This window comes from Lepisosteus oculatus, chromosome 12, assembly GCF_040954835.1.
Source record: "Lepisosteus oculatus isolate fLepOcu1 chromosome 12, fLepOcu1.hap2, whole genome shotgun sequence".
Lineage (NCBI taxonomy): Eukaryota > Metazoa > Chordata > Actinopteri > Semionotiformes > Lepisosteidae > Lepisosteus > Lepisosteus oculatus.
In genome coordinates, this window is record NC_090707.1 from 4,914,165 (window position 1) to 4,935,202 (window position 21,038).

Sequence of the window (21,038 nt, forward strand, 5' to 3'; positions counted from 1 at the left end):
TACGTGTTTTTGAAAATACATGCCTGTTCTTGGCCGACATACAAGGATTAGTAACTCTTTTGTAGCTGTAATATACACACATCTGCAATGCAATGTGCTGCAGAGTGTGATGTCTCAGTGTTGCCTTCAGGGGGTCACTGCAGGACTTTTACTCAGGACCTCTTAGGGAAACAGCAGTCTGGCTTGCAGGGTTTGCTGTCACTCACAAGGCGACATGCTCCTGGATCTTACCCCTGCCAGCCAGGGGATTGTGTTCCTTGATGACAGGCTAGGAATAATAATCACGTACTGCCGAGGTTAGATATAATTGGAATGTTATAATACTTTCCTACCAGCTGTACAGCACAGCGTGGATGGTATCAGCCATATTCTAGATTCCATTTAAAACAGAACGGTTATGTGCACTGATGTCAGTGGTCCTAAATGATGAGGGTTTGTATCATTATATTGTGCCTGTAACACGACATAAACAAATGCTCTTGACCAATCCCAACATACAATGAATATTGTGTTTTATTAGGATTAGAGGCAGCTGTAGTATGCTTTCTTTAAAGGTTTAAATATTTTACACAAGACAAAAACTGTTTCTTCCCTTCTTTCAGCTCAAATACCATGAGGACTACAACAAAAATATTAAGGGCAAGTGGTGTGAAACTCCTTATTTTGACATTGCTGTGGCAAGAATGGTTTCAGACAACCTCAGCACAGTAAGTAGTAAGAGCGCAAGGATTTCAGGAAGTGTTCACAACTCAGCTCACAGGAATACTATATAAGCTGTAATCCAGTTGCTACCACTATGCTGAAAACATCAGAATTTAAACCAGGCTGTCAAAACTGTCCCAAACCATTTTAATATATCAGATCATTTCATTTTTATACAGTATTTTAGCAGATTAATTTTGGACTATACTGTATGTTACAGTATAGAATACTGTCCTTATTTTTCTAGAAAAACTAATACTGGAATATTTACACCCTCCTTTAAACTGCAGTTAAAATGTAATTGTATCGAAGTGCTATAGTCTGCTACTGTATTTCATAAGGAAAAAAGTTTTCCTGTTTCTTGAATGGTTATTTTCTCATCATCATCATCATCATTCTAATTTCAGAAAAAATACCAAGCTGATTATGAAGAAATGAAAGACCAAATTTACTTTATGCAAACAGACACCCCGGAATACACTATGAACAAGAAGGCAGGGATTGCTGCCAGCAAAGTAGGTATCCACAACCTGGTCTCAAGGAACTTTGGGTAGATACTGGATCGATTTAACGCTGTAGAGTTAAAATAGTCTTGAGTGGAATATTGACCTAATGTACACTGAGGCTGAAAGGCAGTTAGGATGAGTAGGATTGTTTTTTTAGAGTTTATAACGTATTGCTCACGCTACAAAGCAGCAGCTGTGTTGACCTTCAGATTCAGTGAAATCGTGAGTCAACACTGTGACTCTTTTATCAGACTGGGAATAAAATGTTTAGCCAAGTGATGCAGCTTTATTCTGGTGCTCAGCTGTGTCTGATTGAAGTGACTTTCATCAGTGCAGTGACTTTGGGTCTAGCAAGTGCACAGCTGCAATTAATGCTGTGTACTATAAATAACTGCAAAATAAGGGACTGCAGTGCAGCTGTCAGCTTGAAAGTCGATGTGCTTTTTATAGAAAGGGAATATACACACTGCACTGTTGTGTTCACACTTGGAGCATCACTTTCATCCTCAAATGTAGAATATTCAAAATTACTGCAAATTTAAACTGGGTTTGTAAATGTTGATTAATGGACAGGGCACTAGGCTGGAAATCTCTTTTGGCGAGACTCCCCCAGAAGAGCTGTGGGTTTAGTTTTATAATACAACGTATTATCTGAGTGCATTCTGTAGTGGTTGAGTTTTTAAAACCAATGTCTGCCCACTTACACCATGCACGGAGAGCGAACTGTGTTGCCAGCTCTCCTGTAACTTTCTTGCTCTTGGTTTTCTTAGGTGAAATACAAGGAAGATTTTGAAAAGACCAAAAATGTTGCAGATTACAATGTCCTTCCAGCCACAGAGAACCCTCTGCTGAGGCAGCTGAGATACGCTGGGACGATTCTGAGTGACGTACGTTTCTGATGAGAGTTTTAAATTAAACCTGCCAAATACTGGGCCAAACATGCAAGAGAGCATTTTTAACCATTTTCTTTAAAGTTAAGAAATTATGTCCAGCTAAAGAAAATATATTAGTCCCACAAAGAAAAATATTAATGTTATATCATGTTCAATGATTGTTTTGAAAACAGAAACATTGGCAGTGGTAGTAATAATAATAATAATAATAATAATAATAATAATAATAATAATCATTTGTATGTGTGAACATTGATGTATTTAACATGTTTTAACAAGGCCCAATTGTGTTTAGCAAGGTTTGCAAATTAAATGCAGAAAAGGGACAAAGCAATCGGAAATAAAAATAGTTGTCAGTTAAGTCTAATATTGCATTTTAACGTACTATATTGTATAGAAAGGAGGCACAGTGGTTAGCATTGTTGCCTCACAGAGCTGGGGTGCTGTCTGTTCTTGTATATTCAATATACTGTCTTATATTGACTATTCTGTATGTTCAGTGTAAAGTATATGCTAAAGGTCATAATGTATTTATCCACTGGAATCCCTATATTTTTTTTAATTACCGGTGGTGCTGTTTTCCATTGATTAATGGTTTTGCCCTTCTGTGCTCTTTCTTACAGAAAATTTATAAGGACAGTTATGAAAAGACAAAGGGAAAGAGCATTAATTACTGTGATACGCCTAAATTCCAGCTTGACAATGTGCTGAAGAAGTTCTCCGATGTAAGTGTGGTTCAACGCTTTCTTTGTCAGCGTTTTTGTCAATCCAGATAAACCAGATCACTCATTAACTTGACCTTTTTGTATTTCTGTTGCATTAGGTTCGATATAAAAAAGTGTATGAGCAGAAAATCAAGGGACATTATATTGGTAGCTATGAAGATCCACATATGCGTCATTGTCAGAAAATGGAAGAGTTGAAGAGTGATGTAAGTACCTCAATATATTCATTTGAAATATGCACGTATATTTAGAAACTGTATAGGCCTGCTGTATATTTAGCTATGAAATAAGGTCTTACTGTGAATGTATGATAACTGAAACTACTTCTTTTAATGTTTGATAAAACACTTTATCAGTAGCAATTATTGCATATTGCAGTTTCTGTTTTAAACTTGGTCTTGTTATTTAAATGTCACGAGAGCGTCTAAAGTGTTTTTCGTCTCTACTAACGATTCACCTTTATTTTCTAGAAAAACTACAAAGCTGACTATGAATTCGACAAGACAAAATGCTACTTTCCCCAGACTATTACCCCTGAATACGACGCTATCAAGAAATTGCAAGACTGTACTGAAGTGAGTACTCACGTAGCACGACTATCAATTGTGATATTGCCATTTTTACAAGTTAGTAAATATCTGTGTTGAGGGACATCTAGTGGTTGCTATTAAAAACTGCCATTGTCTTGAATTACACTTACCTGAAATTTCCTTAACTATTGTACTGCATTTTCCGCTCTTTAAAAACGAAAGAATTGTTTTTGTGCCCACACAAGTATTGTTTAATAACGTGGTTATTTTTAACGGGGTTAAAGATATGTTTTTCCCCTCCGCATACTTATTAATAAAATAAAATTGTATTTCTTTTCTTTTCAGAAAGTGTACAGGCAGCACCCAGACACGGTGAAATTCACTCAGGTGACAGATTCTCCGGTGCAGGTGCAGGCAGCCATCAATGCACAACAGCTCAGTGATGTAAGTAACCAGAAAACTCCTCAACTCTCGTTCACCTCGGTTCAATAACACATCGGTAACAGGGACGCATCGTTGCCCGAGCTTTGCTGAAATTCTGCCACTTCTCTGGATGTGAAAGACAGATGCAGCGCTGCGTGTTAAATTTAGGAACCTGGTGGGTTTGCTAAAAATAACTTCGCTGATGGGACTCGGTGAAATGCAGCTGAACGTTAAAACATAATCAACAGTGCCATCTACCGCTAGGAAGTGGAAGAGTTTATCCATATAATTGAGGACGTAGCTTTTGATTTAGGTTGAATTGTCCGAGCCTCACATGCATCTGATCCTATATGGTTTGTTGTTTGGTTGATCACGACTGGTGTCCTTTCTACTGAACTGGTTGGCGTGTCGAGCTACTATTCTCAACGAAATCTGAAGTCTTGGAAAGACGTATTAGACACATTAACAGGGAATGCAGAACGGTGGCAAATGTTTTACTCTTCTGCCAACAGCTGAGTAAGCCCCCCATGTACTTCCTTGTGCTCTAGACATCTTAGTCGTTCCAGAAAACTAGATATGGAAGTGAATAAAGACAAAAATCAAGAGGTGAGGACAACAACAGCAGAGACTAAAGAATATACAGTACTGTATGCTGTATTCTTGCAGTTCACAACCCCATGTCTGCTGAGTTTCAATGCCTGGGACTTTAATCCCCAGTGCTAACTGTGGCCTACAATCAATCTGATTGCTCGTTTAGTAGTTTCTATGCACTTAACATGTGAGGGGAAAAAATGTGATTAATGCTGGTTCTTTAAACGATCAACACAGTAATGTTTTACAGCAGAGGTTCAGTTGATGGATGCACAGACTCTACCTTTTTCATGCCAGACCACTTAATGTTAAGCAGCTCAGCACGTCTAGGTCTGCTGCTGATCAGAAATGGTAAAACCCCCCAAAGTGACTAAAAAACATCCATATGTTTTTTTCAGCTTAATTACAAGGAGAAGTATGAAAAAGAAAAGTTCAAATGCTGCCTGCCTCCAGACTATCCCTTCTTCATTCAATCCAGAGTCAACGCCTATAACCTCAGTGATGTGAGTATTGTGTTTCCAACATCATAAATAAAATTAAAAAACTGTATAGTGGTGATGTATAAGGTAACGTTTGTTGTAATAACTGAATTTGTATTGTCCTTTATGTACATACAGGAATATGCTTTTAAAGGGATATGCTGTTGTTCATTCATTCATAATTACAGGATATGTGAACACAGACTCTCTGATTTTAACGCCTGATTCCCTCTCTCTGTGCTTCTCTCTCTGTCCCTCTCTCCTGCTGTAATCCATGTGTGATCGTGGTGGAATTCCAGAACTGTTACAAGTACGAGTGGGAGAAAACCAAAGCCAAGAAGTTTGACATCAAGGTCGACGCGATTCCTCTTGTTGCTGCGCGTGCTCACACGAACATCGCCAGCGACGTAAGTAGGCGAACTTCGTGGAGGACTCTTCACATACCTCCTGGAAACTGAGCGTTTCCACACTTGCATTAAATGTAGTACAAAGATAATCGTTTTCTAATGCCTGCGATGTCTTAAATATGATATAATTATCTCAAAGATATCTGTTAAATGTATATTATTGACTTACTAGGAAAAGAGAAAATGCTGTTTGGACTATTGGCATGTGACATTCTCTGTCAACCAAGTGAGTACTATTTCCTGATTTAGCAATGGAGTGGCATACCAAACGCCATGTGTTCCGATTTCAGGTGAAATATAAGAAAGAGTATGAAAAAGCCAGAGGGAAGATGATTGGGGCCCTCAGCATTCAAGATGATCCCAAGATCCTTCACTCCGTTCACGTGGCCAAAATCCAGAGCGAAGTAAGTGACATCTGCCTGCAGTTAGAAATCCTGCAGATGCCTGCAGACCCCTCTCTCTATTAACCTGGTAGTCAAATTCAGAAAAAAGAACAAAAGGTTTTTAATAGGAAGGAATTGTTCTGATACTTCAGACAGGTGTTGCAAGAAGTCCAGCCTGTTGATAGCCCCCTGTCTAGGCAGATGCCCAGAAGCCCTGAAAATAAAACTCTCCGCAACTGAAGAGGCTCAACAGCCAAAATGTTTTTTTCCTTCAGCGGAAACTAACCTTCGATTGCTCGTGTGCTGATGCAACTCCCTGCTCAAACCTCTAAAAGTCCCCCGGACAAAAGGACATGATAGACCTGCCCTTTAATTCTTGGAAGCTTTTTTTTGTCTCCCCTTCAATCTTCAACATTTTGTTTTAAAAAGTAGTGCAGATTTTAATAGCCTTTTCCACCTGATCCTTTTGTGTCTTGCAGCGAGAATACAGGAAAGACTATGAAAAGATGAAGACCAAATACCACGCTCCTCTGGATATGGTGCTGGTAACTCTGGCTAAGAAGGCCCAGAGCATTGCCAGCAATATAGATTATAAAACACTGCAGAACCGATACTTCTATCCCCCTGACAGCATTGCCCTGGAACTGGCTAAGAAATCCTATTCTCAGCAGAGTGATGTGAGTATCAGGATCCTGCTGCGAACAGAGTGAAAGGCATCAAAACAGTTTTTATGGAGCCCATTTGAGTTGGTCTATCATGAAGGACCAAGTAGGACAAACCACATGCTCTCTCCATTAACAGTACTCCATGGTTTCCATTCCTGTGGCATGAAAATGTATTACCACATGAAACAGGTTCTTTCTGGTGGAGTTATTTTTATTTTATTACTTTATAGACCTCTGAGTTAAAACCCCTTTCAGAAACTACAGTCCATCTCTACCTACTGTAGAGTACAAAGCTATAATTTGCATTTAAAAAATGTAACGAAGAAATGTGAACTGGCATGATTTTCTGTAAGGTAAAGGTATAGATTCGTAGCTTTAAGGATAGGTTTAATGTGTGTTGTATTAAAAAATATTGAGACTCTTTCTGCAATTCTCTTTCTTGCCGTTAGAATGAATACAAGTCTGAGTACAATAACTGGCACAAGGGCACAGGATGGGTTCCTTATGGCTCACTGGAAGTGGAAAAAGTCAAGAAAGCTGGCCAGATCCTGGATGAGGTACCTTCTTATATTTTATTTCACATAAAATTAATATAACTGATGTTATAAATCAGTTGTGAAAAACGTGACTGATAAAACAGAGTATTTCAGTGAGATACATGTATTCAAATAGGAGTTAAACCTCTCCAATTTGAAGTGATTGCTGTAGTACAACTGCAGTACATAGAGCAATGAGGTCTCTCTATGTAATGATTCATATCCATGTAGAATTGCGGTTTCTTGTAGTGTAGTAAGCCCTAGTGTGATTATTTTAAAATCCGTTTTTATTTTAATGACCTCATCACAAGATAAACCTTCCTCTACAGAATTCTTCACCAACTTTCAGATTATTTTCTGCACCACGGCATCACTGCATCTGCTGATTTGTTCTACATTTCTTCTTCACTCTTTCTAACCAGAAACGGTACCGTCAGAAACCAGACACGGTTCCCTTCACCCAGATTGAGGATGACCCTGTCATGGTTCAAGCCAAGATAAGCCAGCAACAGAGAAGTGATGTAAGTCCAGCCTTGGCTTCCCAGAGGTGTGCACTACAGTAGCTGTTGGAAGAGAGGGTGGCTATTGAGTTTTTATTAAACTTTTTTTCATTTTCCTACAAGCTGAACTACAAGAAAGAAGGAGAGAAGGTGATTCACAAGTACTCACTGCCTTCAGACATCCCAGAGTTCCTCCAAGCCAGATGCAATGCTTACAACATCAGCAAGGTAAGCCCAGGAGGGACGCGGCAGCCAAACTTTGGAACAAGCTGGAGTTTACAGCTGGAAAGAAATCCAGAAATCAATCTGGACAACCTGTTTGTTGACTGAAAGGTGTGAAAGTCTTATCACCAGTATATACTGTACAGTACAGTATATGACGAGTCAGTCACAGCATCATGAGTCACATTTAAAAAGGTTGCTTATTTTTCCCCTTCAGAACTACTACAAATACGCCTGGGAGGAGACTCTTCGGAAGGGATACGACCTTAGGGTTGACGCTATTCCTATCATTGCTGCCAAGGCGGCTCGCAAGGCTGTCAGTGATGTAAGTATTTCACGTCAGTTCGTAAGGCGTCAGTTCTATTTATATATTATTACATGCATTTACATATTATTACCTCTCAGCAGAAAGGAAGCATCACACTAGGCAGGAGCAGACTGTGATGTTATGACCTCTTGTAGACAACAATGTTATTCCTTGTTATTCCTGGATGTGATGATATTCCTTTTGGTAGCAATAATGTATTGCAGTCATTTTGTAAAACAATATGGTCACCCGTAGAAAAATATTTAAGATTCAGTCCTTTCGTTTGTACAATTTGTTTTTCAGTAATGCTCAATTATGGGTGTCCATTATACAGGATGTTTTAGTTTCACATGTCCAATACATTCCTTATGAAGTATATATTAAGTTTCTAGAAGTCGGTGTTAGTCAGCATGCGAACTCTAAAGGAATAAGAAGAGGTTAATTCCACACCGAAAAGTAGAAACAGAAAAATAAACAACATCACAACAATGGAGCTTTCTCCAGGAGTGAGAAAGTGCCACATCTGTTGTTTTTTCTTTTTTTCTTACTTTTATTTAAATATTTAACCTCTAAGTATTTAACCTACTTAAGTACAGTATTTTAAGTATTTAACCTCTAAACAGTATATTAAGTACAGTACTGACAAAATCATAATGTTGTTTTTGCTGTGGTTGACATGTTAAGCGCTAGCACATCATTCATAAAGAAGTGGTATATGCTTTGTAAGCGATGTCTAACAGACTTACCCACGTTTTATGGTGACATTTTGTTTAGTCTATATTTTGTATGTATTTTTATGCCCTTGCAGATAAATTACAAATGTATGCTTTCCAATGCAATAGAACTTTCCAATGCCTTCTCCACCTTCTCTGCCGCACAGAGCAGGTCCCCTTATTGCTATATTTTAATTGTGTACTCAATAATGAATACTCCTTTATTCTATATGTGTAAGAAAAGTATCTAAATGCATGACATAGGGATCTGTGTTTTGAACATTGCTCCTTCTTCTTCCCACAGTATCAGTACAAGAAAGAATATGAAAAGCAGAGAGGTCACCACGTCGGGTTCCGCAGTCTGCAGGATGACCCCAAGCTGGTCCACTGCATGCACGTAGCCAAGATGCAGAGTGAGAAAGAGTACAAGAAGGACTATGAGAAGTCCAAGCTGAAGTACCACACTCCTGTGGACATGTTCAGTGTGATGGCTGCGAAGAAAGCCCAGGAGGTGACCACCAACACTGGCTACAAGCAGCTGATCCCCCGCTACACCCTCCTCCCTGACGCCATGAACCTGGCACTGGCCCGCAACATGATGAACATCCAGAGTGACGTGAGTCAGCTTCTAGGCTGAAATCAAATACACATCATCGTTATAAAAGTAAAATATTGAGATGAAAAATGATGAATGATACTTAGCTGTGGAGTGAGTGGCTTACCCAGAGTTTTGTTTGCTCTTAAAAGAATGTGTAAACCTTAAATGCAGGGACAAAGGGGCTATTGTTCTGGTAGCAATAGTTTTGAATGATCTTTAGAATGTACAGAAGGAGCAATATTTAGAACTTAGTCTGATTAAACCTTTATTTGCACGCTTCTTATGAAAACAAATATTTACTCGTTTACATCTCATTCTTAGAATCAGTACAAAGCTGATTACGACAGCTGGATGAAAGGAACGGGTTGGGTCCCCATTGGCTCTCTGGATGTGGAGAAGGTGAAGAAAGCCGGCGAGGCTCTGAGAGAGAAGGGCTACAGGCAGCACCCCGACACCATCAAATTCACCAGTGTGTCTGACACCCCTGTCATGGTGCAGGCCAAGATCAGCGCCCTCCAGCTCAGTGATGTGAGTTACCATGGGTTTTTTTAGGATTTACCTGATTAATGAAATTGAAAACCCACTCTTACTCTTGCATAGACATCTTTAATTTTCATAGGTTTCTGTCCTTTTCTGAAAAAAATAAAAGAAAATAAGGACGTTTCCCTCTGTCAGGTTCATTGTACGGCACACAAACTGATGGCGTGGGCTTTTTCTTGCAGAGAGAATACAAAGCCAGTGGAGAGAAATTCAAGCACACCTATCATCTCCCTCCAGATGTCCCAGAGTTCATCCAGGCCAAGTGTAATGCTTTTAATATTAGCAAGGTGAGGACAAAGATACATTTTGTTTGTATTTTGTCCTGTAACACATCTTATGCATTTTACAGTTAGTCGGTTAACGCTGATGCAAAGCTGGCTACAGCAGGGCATAGTATAGATCTTGCAGTTGAGCAGGCCTATGCCTGTGAAGACCCATTACTTCCAGGGGTCAGTCTGCATGGTTTTTCTATACAGTAATGTTCAAGTTGGGACTATTGACACAATGTGAACCAGGTTCATTTGTAAATTCAGTAAAACACCACCATTTTAATTGGGTTTTATTCTCAACTCTATGGGGTTGATCTCCTCAGACACTTAAACTTCTAGTTGTAGAATTGTAGATCTTGATTTGAAGAACCACAGAAAATAAATATCTTAGAATAAATGTTTAGCTTTCTTAAATTAAAAAACACAGATACCTTTCTACCATGTATTTACAGGCATTCTCATTTTTAATTTATTTTCTGGCAGTACATCTTCCTTTATTGGGTACTTACCATTTCTGAGCTTAGATATTACAATATATTGGATAAGGGCATATGTTAATAATATATCATATTATTTTTTTCAGAATTATTACAAGTTGAACTGGACCCAAACTCTGCTTAAAGGACACCACCTGAAAGAAGATGCAATTCCTATTATTGCTGCTAAGGCATCCAGGAACATTGCTAGTGATGTAAGTGTGATGAATTTTATATATAATGGGATATGTCGAGGTTTTAAATGTGAACCGCTTGTTTTCTGGAATTCAAATAATTGTGAACAATTTTGTTTTGCTCTGTGCAATACTTTCATGATTATAGTATATCATTATTAGATTTTTTTAAACCAGACACATCATCCAATCATTTGGATCTGCAAACTCTGATCAAAATATTTAACATTATTTTCAAATGTAATGCAAAAGCCCTTTTCTTTTAAGTGTACTTATAAAGTGGACTGAGTTTTATTTTAAGACATATAGGTCCCAATGTTTACAAGGAAAAAAATGATTTTCATATAATATAATAAAGTATTCATTTTTATATATATTTATACAATGAATGATTTTACATTCACAATAGTAAACATATTGTTTTTTGCATACAGTGAGACAAGTTATGTGTGCTCATTAAAATCACAATTCCTTGTATTCGCAGTACAAGTACAAACTGATATCAAAGAAGCATTTAAGGTATAGACAGTAAAACAGTAGAGAGGAAACCTCTGTGGGTTACTGGGGAGCAGCTTCCATTGTGTCATTAAACTACGCATCTGTATCTTTGCAGTACAAGTACAAACAGGCCTATGAGAAGGCGAGAGGTCACCACGTCGGGTTCCGCAGTCTGCAGGATGACCCCAAGCTGGTCCACTGCATGCACGTAGCCAAGATGCAGAGTGAGAAAGAGTACAAGAAGGACTATGAGAAGTCCAAGCTGAAGTACCACACTCCTGTGGACATGGTCAGTGTGATGGCTGCGAAGAAAGCCCAGGAGGTGGCCACTAACACTGGCTACAAGCAGCTGGTGCCCCACTACACCCTCCTCCCTGACGCCATGAACCTGGCACTGGCCCGCAACATGATGAACATCCAGAGTGACGTGAGTTTCATCGTTTCAGTCATTTTTCTTACGAATTTCCTCCAGAACACTTAGATTATTGCCGAATGTACAGTACCTCTGAAAATGTTTGCCCTACATAATGGCTTAAAAAAGCATGTTCTGTTAGATTCACATTTTCTCACCCTTTTTGTTTTCAAATTTCACATATCAAGCAGGAGCAGTGTTCTGTTTCTCTTCAACTTGTAGAGTAATGCTTGAGAGTGCTACGTGGAAAGTTTTTTTTCTGCTGTGTTAGTATGAAGATTATTTCCCCTGTCTGTCAATTTCTCCCTCTCAATACAGAATGAATACAAGAGTGAATACAACAGCTGTTTTAAAGGACTGGGATGGATACCGATAGGCTCCCTGGAGGTGGAAACTGCTAAGAAAAGCTCTGAAATGAAGAGCGAAAAGAAGTACCGCCAGCACCCCTCATCCTTCCAGTTTAAGAAGCTTATGGACTCTATGGATATTGTTCTGGCTTCGGTCAATAACCAGATTATGAACAAGGTATTGTACACAGAGGCCAACTTACATATTTTAAAAACAGAAAAAAAAGTTAAAGTTAAAGAACAAAGTTAAATCTCCATTTTCCTCAAATCTTTGTATCAGAGTAAACACAAATCATGCAACATAAGCAACACAATGGGAAAAGAAGCCAAGTAGTCACATTTTCAAATAAATCATCTCGTTGAGGAAATGCCTTCGATTTTTGCTTGTGTAGATTGCAATTGTGTTGCACAACAATCTAATTAACTGAAGTCATTCCCACTGTTTATAAATTCTATCAAAGTCACTTTAGCAAAGTTATACAACTGTACACCCTGAAAACGTTTATATAGCTGAGATCTCGCCTTGTACAGTACGTTGATATTTCAGCATGTATCAATAGCACATTTTACATATGGTGCCATGACAGTAACTTGTAGCTCTACATTATATGCTGTCTTTTTTCTATTTTATTTTTCTTTTGCTACAGAAAACATATACAGAAGCATGGAACAGGGATAAGATCAAGATCCATGTTATGCCTGACACTCCAGAAGTCCTTTTGTCCAAAGCAAACCAGATCAATACCAGTCAGGTAGGCTTTCAACAGATTTGAGGTATTCTTTAAAAAACAAGTTTTAATATTTCATCTTGTAATCCATTTTTTAAAAAAATATATTTTCAAAAGAGCTAGTAAAATTTATTTTCCACTGAAACAAAAGGAAAATTTAAGATTCTGTACAAGTTGTGTGTTACCTGGTGCATGAAGCTGTAATGGATCAGTTTTATTTCATTCAGGTTTGAGGCCTTAGTCCAACTAATTTAAAAATTAGTTAAATTGACTGTTTTTTTCAATAAGAGGCTTGGTAAATTAGAAGAAAGTTTCGGATACATACACATAAATATTTAATTATTATGTGTGTATACTATTGTAGCGGAGCTGGTGTGGTGACGTCACCGCCCTCACTGCGCGTAGCAGGGTCCTCAGCTGCCTGGGCTGAGGGAGGTCTCCTTTAGCTCACGCGGTTGGTGCCCTGTTGCGTTACGCCGGAGACCCGGGTTCGTGCCCCAGGTGTGTGGGACGGAACGGGTGGCGGGGGGCACGACCCCGCGCGGAACCGCGACGATCACACTATCATGCAGCTTTTTGTAGATTGTTATGGGGTTAAACATTTAAAGTTAGAGCTATGTGAGATTAATGCTTTGAAATGTAAGGCCTACACGGTATTTGTATTTCATTTTAGAAAGCCTACAGAGCTGGCTTGGAGGAAATGAAGAAGAAAGGCCATGACCTCAAAGCTGATGCCATTTCAATCAAGGCTGCAAGGGCCTCCAGAGATATTGCAAGTGATGTGAGTGAACCTTGTCTGATTTTAGGTTCTAGCTCCTGATATATTCAGATTCTGAGCTTTCTATCTAGGACAATACTCATAGGAAGTGAGGGTTATCCTCAGATATTTCCATACTATCGGCATTGATAGAAATGTAAATGAGTCTGAATGCTAATTGCTGTCAATTCTTTTCAGAATTAGATTTTCATGAAACTGGCTTTAGGGAAAATAGAACTTTGAGATCAAACATGTTTTTTGCAAATTACAATTTTTGAGTTATATCATGTGTAGCATTTCATTTTTTTATTTTATCATAACTTTGAATTTTAATATTGTAACAGAGAAGCACTCAAGGTATAGACAGTAAAAACAGTAGAGAGGAAACCTCTGTGGGAGCAGATTCCATTGTGTCATTAAACTACAAATCTGTATCGTCACAGTACAAGTACAAACAGGCCTATGAGAAGGCGAGAGGTCACCACGTCGGGTTCCGCAGTCTGCAGGATGACCCCAAGCTGGTCCACTGCATGCACATAGCCAAGATGCAGAGTGAGAAAGAGTACAAGAAGGACTATGAGAAGTCCAAGCTGAAGTACCACACTCCTGTGGACATGTTCAGTGTGATGGCTGCGAAGAAAGCCCAGGAGGTGGCCACCAACACTGGCTACAAGCAGCTGGTGCCCCACTACACCCTCCTCCCTGACGCCATGAACCTGGCACTGGCCCGCAACATGATGAACATCCAGAGTGACGTGAGTTTCATCGTTTCAGTCATTTCTCTTACAAATTTCCTCCAGAACACTAAGATTATTGCTGAATGTACAGTACCTCTGAAAACCTTTACCTTACATAATGGTTTGAAAATGCATGTTCTGTTAGATTCACATTTTCTCATCCTTGTTTTCAAATTTCACATATCAAGCAGGTGCAGTGTTCTGTTTCTCTTCAACTTGTAGAGTTATGCTTGTGAGTGCTTTGTGCAAATTTGTATTCTGCTGTGTTAGTATGAACCCTGTCTGTCAATTTCTCCCTGTCAATACAGAATGAATACAAGAGTGAATACTTAAGCTGTTTTAAAGGACTGGGTTGGGTACCGATAGGCTCCCTGGAGGTGGAAACTGCTAAGAAAAGCTCTGAAATGAAGAGCGAAAAGAAGTACCGCCAGCACCCCTCATCCTTCCAGTTTAAGAAGCTTATGGACTCTATGGATATTGTTCTGGCTTCGGTCAATAACCAGATTATGAACAAGGTACACAGAGGCCAACTTGCTACTATCACCAATATTTGGTCAAGTATTTCAAAATAAATACTGCAAAATGAAATCTCCATTTTTAAAAAAATCTTTTCATCAGGTTCAACACATCACCGCAACACAATTGAAAAAGTAGTCTGCCAGAAATCATGTAGTCACATTTTCAAGTAAATCATCTTGTTGGGGGAGTTGCACCACAATCTAATCAACTGAAGTCATCATTACTGTTTATCATTACTATCACAGTCACTTTTGCACAGTTGCTGTATATAACTGTATTCTATGGTACAGTTGTGGTCTTGCTTGATATATTGATATTTTAGGGTAAATTATAAGCACATCCTACATTTGGTATCTTATAGCTTAAAAACTTCTAGATAAAAACTTCTAGCTCTATGTGACATGCTATGTTTTTCTATTTCACCTTTTTTCTTGTAGAAAGCATATACAGAAGCATGGGACAGGGATAAGATCAAGATCCATGTTATGCCTGACACTCCAGAAGTTCTTTTGTCCAAAGCGAACCAGATCAATACAAGTCAGGTAGGTTTTTTCAACAGGTTAGAAGTATCTTTTTTTTATTTAAAAAATATTAATATTTCATGTTGTAATGAAGAATTTAGCTTTTCATTTACAAAAGAAGTTAGTAAAATGTACTTTATTTTTTAAACAAATGGAAGATTTAAGTTTCTGTACTTGTTGACAGTAGCCTGGTGCATAAAGCTGTTATAGATGAGTTTAATTTCATACAAACTTGAGGCCTTAGTACAACCAATTTAAAGGTTAATTGAATTCACAGTTTTTTATTCCCGATAATTGGCTTGGTAAATTATAAGCCATTTTGAATATATACATACACATATTCTTTAAATCTGTGTGTGTGTGTATATCGATATGCAAAATGTCTTAGACTTTTGTGATGCAAAGATAGGTTTAAATATGTAAAGTTAGAGGTATGTGAGATTAATGTTTCGAAATGTAAGGCCTACACGGTATTTGTATTTCATTTTAGAAAGCCTACAGAGCTGGCTTGGAGGAAATGAAGAAGAAAGGCCATGACCTCAAAGCTGATGCCATTTCAATCAAGGCTGCAAGGGCCTCCAGAGATATTGCAAGTGATGTGAGTGAACCTTGTCTGATTTTAGGTTCTAGCTCCTGATATATTCAGATTCTGAGCTTTCTATCTAGGACAATACTCATAGGAATTTAGGGTTATCCTCAGATATTTCCATACTATCGGCATTGATAGAAATGTAAATGAGTCTGAATGCTAATTGCTGTCAATTCTTTTCAGAATTGGATTTTCATGAACTTAGGTTCAGGGAAAATAGAACTTTGAGATCAAACATGTTTTTTTGTAAATTACAAATTTTGAGTTATATTATGTGTAGCATTTCGTTTTTTTATGGTATCATTACTTTGAATTCTAATATTGTAACAGAGAAGCACTCAAGGTATAGACAGTAAAAACAGTAGAGAGGAAACCTCTGTGGGAGCAGATTCCATTGTGTCATTAAACTACAAATCTGTATCGTCACAGTACAAGTACAAACAGGCCTATGAGAAGGCGAGAGGTCACCACGTCGGGTTCCGCAGTCTGCAGGATGACCCCAAGCTGGTCCACTGCATGCACGTAGCCAAGATGCAGAGTGAAAAAGAGTACAAGAAGGACTATGAGAAGTCCAAGCTGAAGTACCACACTCCTGTGGACATGTTCAGTGTGATGGCTGCAAAGAAAGCCCAGGAGGTGGCCACCAACGCTGGCTACAAGCAGCTGGTGCCCCACTACACTGTCCTTCCTGACGCCATGAACCTGGCACTGGCCCGCAACATGATGAACATCCAGAGTGACGTAAGCTTCTTAAGCTTCTCATGCTTCTTAGAACAGTCTAGACTTCAATAAATACAATTCATTTTGTATGGGTAAAATGTAGCTCTTGAACACTCCTGCATGCTTACAGTGTACACATGGTAATAGATATTTACTGTACATACAGACAGTGAAACAAGCTTGTGGAAGATGTTCTATTGAAAGAATCCAGGACAGTTGTGCAATTATAATCCTTTAGGAAAAGCATGTCAATATTATTTTAGAGTTATTATGGAAAGAAATAGTGCAATGTATGGTTTAATATGTATTTATATTTAAAATATAATTAAATAAGATATAATTGTATTTATAATGTCAATATATAATTTAAATGTAATATACTGTATTTAAAATTTTTAAATGGGTAGCCTAGCCATGCTGTTGAAGCTGATACCCTGGTATAGTTCAAGGATAAGATCCTTGGACTGACTACCTCCTAGCTTCCAAATGGACCTGAATGACCTCTTATTATTTTTAGCTTTTGTTATGTTCTCATCTTATACTACTACCAATGAAAAAGAACACAACACATTTTTTCCCCCTTTCCTTCTAGAATATGTATAAAGCTGATTACAATGACTTCATGAAAGGGCTGGGCTGGGTTCCCATTGGCTCACTAGATGTGGAGAGAAACAAGAATGCTGGCATCATCCTGAGTGATAAAAAGTACCGCCAACACCCAGACACTATCAGTTTCACCAGTGTTCCAGATTCCATGGAAGTGGTGTTGGCGCAGAGCAATGCCAAGATCATGAGCAAAGTAAGTGCCTGTTAAAAACAACGGTTCTCCACCAGCATACATTGTGTCTGTGCAGGTATACATTCACTTTTGAATTTGTACCTTCATATATTTCTAATACCACCCTGAATGTGTAAATGTGAGGCTATTATAATAACAAACCTTAGTATTTTGTTTATTCCAATGGATCTCAAAGCACTTCAAATGTAATCGGAGACCCATTTCATTTGACGCTGGAACGCAGTGCTCACCTGGGTGGGTCTCTATGCAGGAGTAGATCAGTGGGAGAACTGTGAAATTCAATGAAGTGTGAAATTTAGTTAAGCAGGAAATTTAGATTGTGCAAACCAGTTTAACATTTTGTCCAAAGGACAGTATGTCCTACAGCACGGGTGCCCTAGGTCACCATAATGGGGCATTAATTTTTGCCATTTCTGTTCCGAAGGAAAGAGCTCCACCTACTGGTCCACCAGCATCACTTACAGAAGCAATCTGTTTTTTGTTAGAGACTTTCCATTGCAGTTACTGTACAGTATATCCAGGCCTAACCTGGCTTAGCCTCTGAGATCTGAAGAGATCAAGCGACAGTGTGTTTCAAGTAATTTCTTGAAGGATATATTTAATACTATATTTAGAACAATATATATACCTGTAGCACGGTCCTTCCATTTTGATTTCTTGAGTTTGCAGATGTGACATCATTCTTTGTGCAAGGTGCTAAACCTATGTTTCCTGTATCACTTTTGCAGCACCTGTACAGACAGGAGTGGGACAATGTAAAGACCAATATCCATGTCATGCCTGACACACCTGAAATCATTCTTGCTAAAGCCAATGCTATCGCAATAAGTGAGGTGAGTCAGGTTTTTCTGCATTTGTGATTAAATCAATCAGAAATATTTAGTTCCTAAAGTAATATAAGGCATTCATTTTGCAATATATGATATGAACATGCTTTTCTTTTTCCCTCACCACATGTAAACTATATTGAGTGTTTCATTTTCCTTTCAGAAAAAATACAAGATGGCATTGGAGGAGTCGAAGAAGAAGGGACATGATCTGAGAGCTGATGCTATTTCAATTAAAGCTGCTAAAGCTTCAAGAGACATTGCAAGTGATGTAAGTGCATTTATCCAGTTGTAGAGATGCGCTAATCAGCTGGTCACATTTTACGTTAACAAAGCGTAAAGCACACAACCATGTTCATTTTCATAAATAGCGCAGGTAAACTGACTAATATTAGGCAGTACTTCTGGTATTGAGGTTACAGGTTAACATATTGTTTTGACAAAGGTGAGGGACAACAACTCTTAAATGTGCCCCAGAAAAACATAGGAAGGATGCATTTAGATGCCAAGGATAAATACTTTGTTTTTAGTAAAATGTTTTCATTGCAAATATTGTTTTTTTATTGTATCTTGTGTCTTACTGTGAGTTTCATTAATCTCGCAGAGAAGCACTCAAACTATAGACAGTACAACAGTAGAGAGGAAACCTCTGTGGGATACTGGGGAGCAGCTTCCATTGTGTCATTAAACTACGCATCTGTATCTTTGCAGTACAAGTACAAACAGGCCTATGAGAAGGCGAGAGGTCACCACGTCGGGTTCCGCAGTCTGCAGGATGACCCCAAGCTGGTCCACTACATGAACGTGGCCAAGATGCAGAGCGAGAGAGAGTACAAGAAGGACTATGAGAAGGCCAAGACCAAGTATCACACTCCTGCTGATATGTTCAGTGTCATGGCTGCGAAACAGGCCATGACAGCTATTTCCAACACTGCTTATAAGCAGCACTTCCATCACTACTCCCTCCTCCCTGATGCCGTGAATGTGGAACTGGCGAGGAACATGAGCTTTATTCAGAGCGATGTAGGTTTACTTCCTGTATTCTCAACTCCTGTTGTGCCACAGCCTGAGAAAAATATGGTTTTAATCTTGATTTCTTTGTAGATGTGATTTTTATGTGTGCATATAAGTTTGGAAGAACAATTTGAATTGCCTTTGCCAGGAAGGTATTTGTGACACCTAAATAAGAACGCATTCTTGGGAACCAATTAAGCAGTGAACACTGAAAATAATGTCCTGAATGACTTTAAAATTCTGGAAGAGCATAAGGGAGTTCAACTGGGTTTCAGTGCATGACAGCAAACCTTGTCAAGAATGTAAAAAATACTAGAGAACTTGTTTTCTTTCTTTGTTTAGAATGCCTACAAAAGTGATTATAATACCTGGTTTAAAGGAGTGGGATGGGTACCAATTGGCTCTCTAGATGTGGAGAAAGCAAAGAATGCCTCACTCATCAGAAGCGAGAAAAGATACCGTCAGCACCCGAGTACCATTGAGTTCACCAGTGTCACTGACTCTGTAGACATGGTTCTGGCGAAGACAAATGCTATAAACTTGAACAAGGTAGGAGATCAAATATTTTGATTGTCCAAGAATAAATAATATATCATTTGTTGCTTATGTTGCTGTTCAGCTTAATAGCCTATCCCAAGGTTTATTTACTCTTTAGTTAATTTGATAGAGCATACAAAATTTTATTAACACTTCTATGCTTCATGCAACTTCTATGCAACATTATGTGCTGAATTTCATCTTGTAGAATACATTTTGCACATCTGTGTTTTTTATGTTTATTTGCACACTTCATCCATTGCTTTCTTCCTTTAAGCGTCTCTACACTGCGGCCTGGGAGGCAGAGAAGGGACAAGTGCATGTCATGCCTGACACGCCTGAAATCGTGCAGGCCCTGCAAAATAAAGTCAACTGCAGTGAGGTATGTACAGTATGTTCTCACCTCGTAGGTCATGCTAGTCACAGCACACCTTTCTTCATGTGTGCTCCTGATGTGTACTCAGTTGAAACACATGTATTCAATATCGTATAATCAATTTGATTATGGATGATAATGGATGTTATTGCTTGCTGACAGACAGGTGGAGATATAAGCAGATGGATATGTGTTATGGAAATGAATGTTAATAAACTCTTGTCAGTTCCCAGTGCCAGGATACGCAACCATTTAAACAGACTTATTATTTTTTCTTTTATGTATAGAATGTCAGCAACCATGGACAACTATTTCTGCCTGAGAGGGCTCATCAGTGGGGCATAGCTAACTACTTAATTGGACATACTATATATATCTTACAGAAAACCATGTTCTAAAAAATTATAGTCTCAAAAGGTGTTCCTTGTAAGACAGATGGCAGTTTTTTTCTGACACATACTTAATGCTGTCAATGTTATTTTTTCTTCATAAATTTCAGAAAATGTACAAACAAGCCTGGCATGAATCGAAGAAGAAGGGATATACACTCAAGCCTGACGCTATTTCCATCAAATCAGCCAAGGCCTGCAGGGACATTGCTAGTGATGTAAGCAATTTTCCTTCCTTAACTGTATTCATCCGTTTGCAGAATTCCCAAACGATTCTGTTTGAAAGTCTTAAGAGTACCACCGTTCTCTAAAAAGGAGGGAAAGGGAGAAAAGATCATACACTATAGTAGTCTTTTATAAAGTTACCTTTGTTAGCATTGGCCAGGTCCTATTGATCCGTGACATACATTTAACTCTCTGCTTCCTCTTAGAGTGCTCTAATTTACAATATACAGATATAAAACAAAATGATCTGCTGTATACTGTATAATACAAGTAATACTACACATCAACCATGAAGTGCACAGAAGAAGAGGACAGTGAAAGTGATATTGATGCCATTGTACCTGTACTTTCAACTATAATTTTGAATTCTATATTTCACCACTA

At 38.5% G+C, this 21,038-nt stretch overlaps 1 protein-coding gene across 21 annotated transcripts in view; it reads left to right on the top strand.

Moving 5' to 3' along the window:
* Positions 1–21,038, top strand: part of neb (nebulin) — an 89,273-nt gene that overhangs the window by 10,266 nt on the left and 57,969 nt on the right. For all 21 annotated transcript variants that reach the window (XM_069196483.1, XM_069196500.1, XM_069196481.1 and 18 more), the window contains 35 exons: positions 603–707; positions 1,110–1,217; positions 1,979–2,095; positions 2,725–2,826; positions 2,925–3,032; positions 3,297–3,401; positions 3,702–3,800; positions 4,769–4,873; positions 5,149–5,256; positions 5,547–5,660; positions 6,119–6,316; positions 6,754–6,861; positions 7,263–7,361; positions 7,464–7,568; positions 7,780–7,887; positions 8,887–9,198; positions 9,502–9,708; positions 9,903–10,007; positions 10,573–10,680; positions 11,273–11,584; positions 11,888–12,094; positions 12,564–12,668; positions 13,318–13,425; positions 13,845–14,156; positions 14,447–14,653; positions 15,095–15,199; positions 15,669–15,776; positions 16,197–16,508; positions 17,080–17,286; positions 18,015–18,119; positions 18,277–18,384; positions 18,825–19,136; positions 19,470–19,676; positions 19,942–20,046; positions 20,540–20,647. In XM_069196483.1, the coding sequence (XP_069052584.1) occupies positions 603–707; positions 1,110–1,217; positions 1,979–2,095; positions 2,725–2,826; positions 2,925–3,032; positions 3,297–3,401; positions 3,702–3,800; positions 4,769–4,873; positions 5,149–5,256; positions 5,547–5,660; positions 6,119–6,316; positions 6,754–6,861; positions 7,263–7,361; positions 7,464–7,568; positions 7,780–7,887; positions 8,887–9,198; positions 9,502–9,708; positions 9,903–10,007; positions 10,573–10,680; positions 11,273–11,584; positions 11,888–12,094; positions 12,564–12,668; positions 13,318–13,425; positions 13,845–14,156; positions 14,447–14,653; positions 15,095–15,199; positions 15,669–15,776; positions 16,197–16,508; positions 17,080–17,286; positions 18,015–18,119; positions 18,277–18,384; positions 18,825–19,136; positions 19,470–19,676; positions 19,942–20,046; positions 20,540–20,647 (5,349 nt within the window). The remainder of the gene's footprint in view (positions 1–602; positions 708–1,109; positions 1,218–1,978; positions 2,096–2,724; positions 2,827–2,924; positions 3,033–3,296; positions 3,402–3,701; positions 3,801–4,768; positions 4,874–5,148; positions 5,257–5,546; positions 5,661–6,118; positions 6,317–6,753; positions 6,862–7,262; positions 7,362–7,463; positions 7,569–7,779; positions 7,888–8,886; positions 9,199–9,501; positions 9,709–9,902; positions 10,008–10,572; positions 10,681–11,272; positions 11,585–11,887; positions 12,095–12,563; positions 12,669–13,317; positions 13,426–13,844; positions 14,157–14,446; positions 14,654–15,094; positions 15,200–15,668; positions 15,777–16,196; positions 16,509–17,079; positions 17,287–18,014; positions 18,120–18,276; positions 18,385–18,824; positions 19,137–19,469; positions 19,677–19,941; positions 20,047–20,539; positions 20,648–21,038) is intronic.